The 2,208-nt window shown below is 63.5% G+C and overlaps 1 protein-coding gene across 1 annotated transcript in view; it reads right to left on the reverse strand.

The window, feature by feature from the left end:
* Positions 1-253: 253 nt before the first annotated feature.
* The window catches only part of SV2A (synaptic vesicle glycoprotein 2A), a 9,058-nt gene continuing 7,103 nt past the window's right edge, over positions 254-2,208 (reverse strand). The window contains exons 9-12 of the mRNA XM_017839371.1: positions 1,952-2,116; positions 1,720-1,853; positions 1,158-1,361; positions 254-459 (exon numbers count right to left, since the gene is read on the reverse strand). Coding sequence (XP_017694860.1) covers positions 269-459; positions 1,158-1,361; positions 1,720-1,853; positions 1,952-2,116 — 694 coding nt within the window. The 3' untranslated portion in view covers positions 254-268. The remainder of the gene's footprint in view (positions 460-1,157; positions 1,362-1,719; positions 1,854-1,951; positions 2,117-2,208) is intronic.

Below are 2,208 nucleotides of genomic sequence, written 5' to 3' on the forward strand. Positions count from 1 at the left end.
GCACCCAAAAGCCTCACTCCTTGCACCCAAAACCTCACTCCTCGCACCCAAAGACCTCACTCCTTGCCCCCAAAACCTCACTCCTTGCACCCAACATTTCACTCCTTGAACCCAAAACCCTCAGTCCTTGCACCCAAAACCTCACTCCTTGCACCCAAAACCTCACTCCTTGCCCCCAAAACCTCACTTCTTGCACCCAAAACCCTCAGTTCTCGCACCCAAAACCTCCCTCCTTGCACCCAGAACCTCCCTCCTTGCCCCCAAAACCTCACTCCTTGCACCCAGCCCCGAGGCCCCACCTCTTGTCAGAGGGGTAGAGCTCCACGGTGAGCACGTCGAGGGCGTTCCAGGAGGCGATGCTGACCCCCCCGAAGAGGCAGAGCAGGGCGATCATGGCCGACTCGCTGTTCCCAAAGGACAGGAAGAAGCAGCTGACGCAGGACATGACGCTGGAGCCGGCTGGGGGGACACGGGGACACGTCAGGACAGTGGGGACACTGAGGCAGGGGGTGGGAGGGTCGCCAAGGGGGGAGGGAGGGTGGGGGTGGCACAGCCAGGAGGGGGAATGGAGGCAGGATGATCGACCAAGGTAGGAGGGCAAGAAGGTTCCCAAGGGGTGATGGAGGTGGGGGATGATCCACCAGGATTGTCCCCAAAGGGTGATGGAGGTGGGGGACGATCCACCCCGATTGTCCCCAGGGGGTGATGGAGGTGGGGGACGAGCCAACAGGAGGGACAGGGCTTAGGAAGGTCCCCGGGAGATCAACGGAGATGGGGGTGACCCAGTAGGTGGGAGGGGGATCAGGAACATCCCCAGTGGGGTGATGGAGATGGGGTGACCCACTGGGGTGGTCCCCAAATGGGGATGCAGGTGGGGTGACCCGGTAGGTGGGAGGGGGATCAGGAACATCCCCAGTGGGGTGATGGAGATGGGGTGACCCACCGGGGTGGTCCCCAAGTGGGGATGCAGGTGGGGTGACCTGGCAGGTGGGGTGGGGGCTCAGGAAGGTCGAGAGCCAGTTTAGGCTGGAAGGCACCTCAAGGACCCTCAAGAGCACCTCCCACAGACCAGGCTGCCCCATCCAGCTCGACCCTGGCTGTCTCAGGGAGGGGTCACCCCCCAGACCCCCTCCCATGGGGTGCCCCTCCCTGCCCACCCAGCATGCGCAGGCGGCCGATCTTGTCCATGAGCAGGGCCGAGACGATGTTCCCGGGCAGCACGGCCAGGGTGCCCAGGAAGCTGACGAAGTAGATCATGTAGGCGTTGTTGTCGTCGCTGAAGTCCAGCTGGCAGCCCTCCTTGTTGTGCAGGAACGTGCTGTTCACCACCCGGCTGTTGATGAACTTGTACTCAAAGAGATCTGGGGGGGAGAGGGGGACATGGGGTCGCTCCGTCTGCACGGCCCCCTTGGGCACCTTCCTGATCCCCTCCCGCCTGGTGGGTCACTCACACCTCCATCACCCCCTTGGGGACCACCCTGGTGGGTCACATTATCTCCATCATGCCCTGGGGACCATTCTGAACCCCCCTCCCACCTGCTGGGTCACCCCGTCTCTGTCACCCCTTGGGGGATCTCATGGGTCACCCCAACTCCACCATCCCCTTGGGGACCTCCCTGACCCCCCTCTCCAACCTGGTGGGTCCCCCCCATCTCCATCAGCCTCCTGGGGACCCTCCTGGGGGGGGTCACCCCCCCTCCACCCCCACGTGCCCCCCACCTGTGTTGTAGAAGACGGTGGAGATGAAGGTGCAGTTCTTGAAGAAGGTGTTGCTGGAGGTGATGTCCTCGAAGTAACACTCCTCGAAGAGCGAGTCCTCGAACGTCACCGACTTCATCTTCAGCCCGATGAACCTGCGCGGCGGGACGGGAGGGAGACCCCGCCGCTGCCCCCCTGCCCCCACACCCCAAGCTCAGCCCCCCCAGGCTCAGCCCCCCCAGCCTCCACTCACTTGTCGTTGAAATACTCGCCGCCACGGTGCACCTGGTTCTCCAGGGTGAAGTTGAAGGTGAAGTGTCGAACCTTCTCGCGCGTGAAGAGCTTGGTGCGTGAGGCGTACTCGATGCTCTGCAGGTGCTTGATCATGTCGGGGAACCACACCGTGAGCCCGTAGTAGCTGCGGGGACAGGGGTGAGCGGGCACTGCCAGCCCAGGGCTCCCAGTGCCGGCCCAGGGCTCCCAGTGCCAGCCTGTGCCATCCCAGTGCCA

This window comes from Lepidothrix coronata, unplaced genomic scaffold (assembly GCF_001604755.1).
Source record: "Lepidothrix coronata isolate B3197 unplaced genomic scaffold, Lepidothrix_coronata-1.0 Scaffold405, whole genome shotgun sequence".
NCBI classification, from domain to species: domain Eukaryota; kingdom Metazoa; phylum Chordata; class Aves; order Passeriformes; family Pipridae; genus Lepidothrix; species Lepidothrix coronata.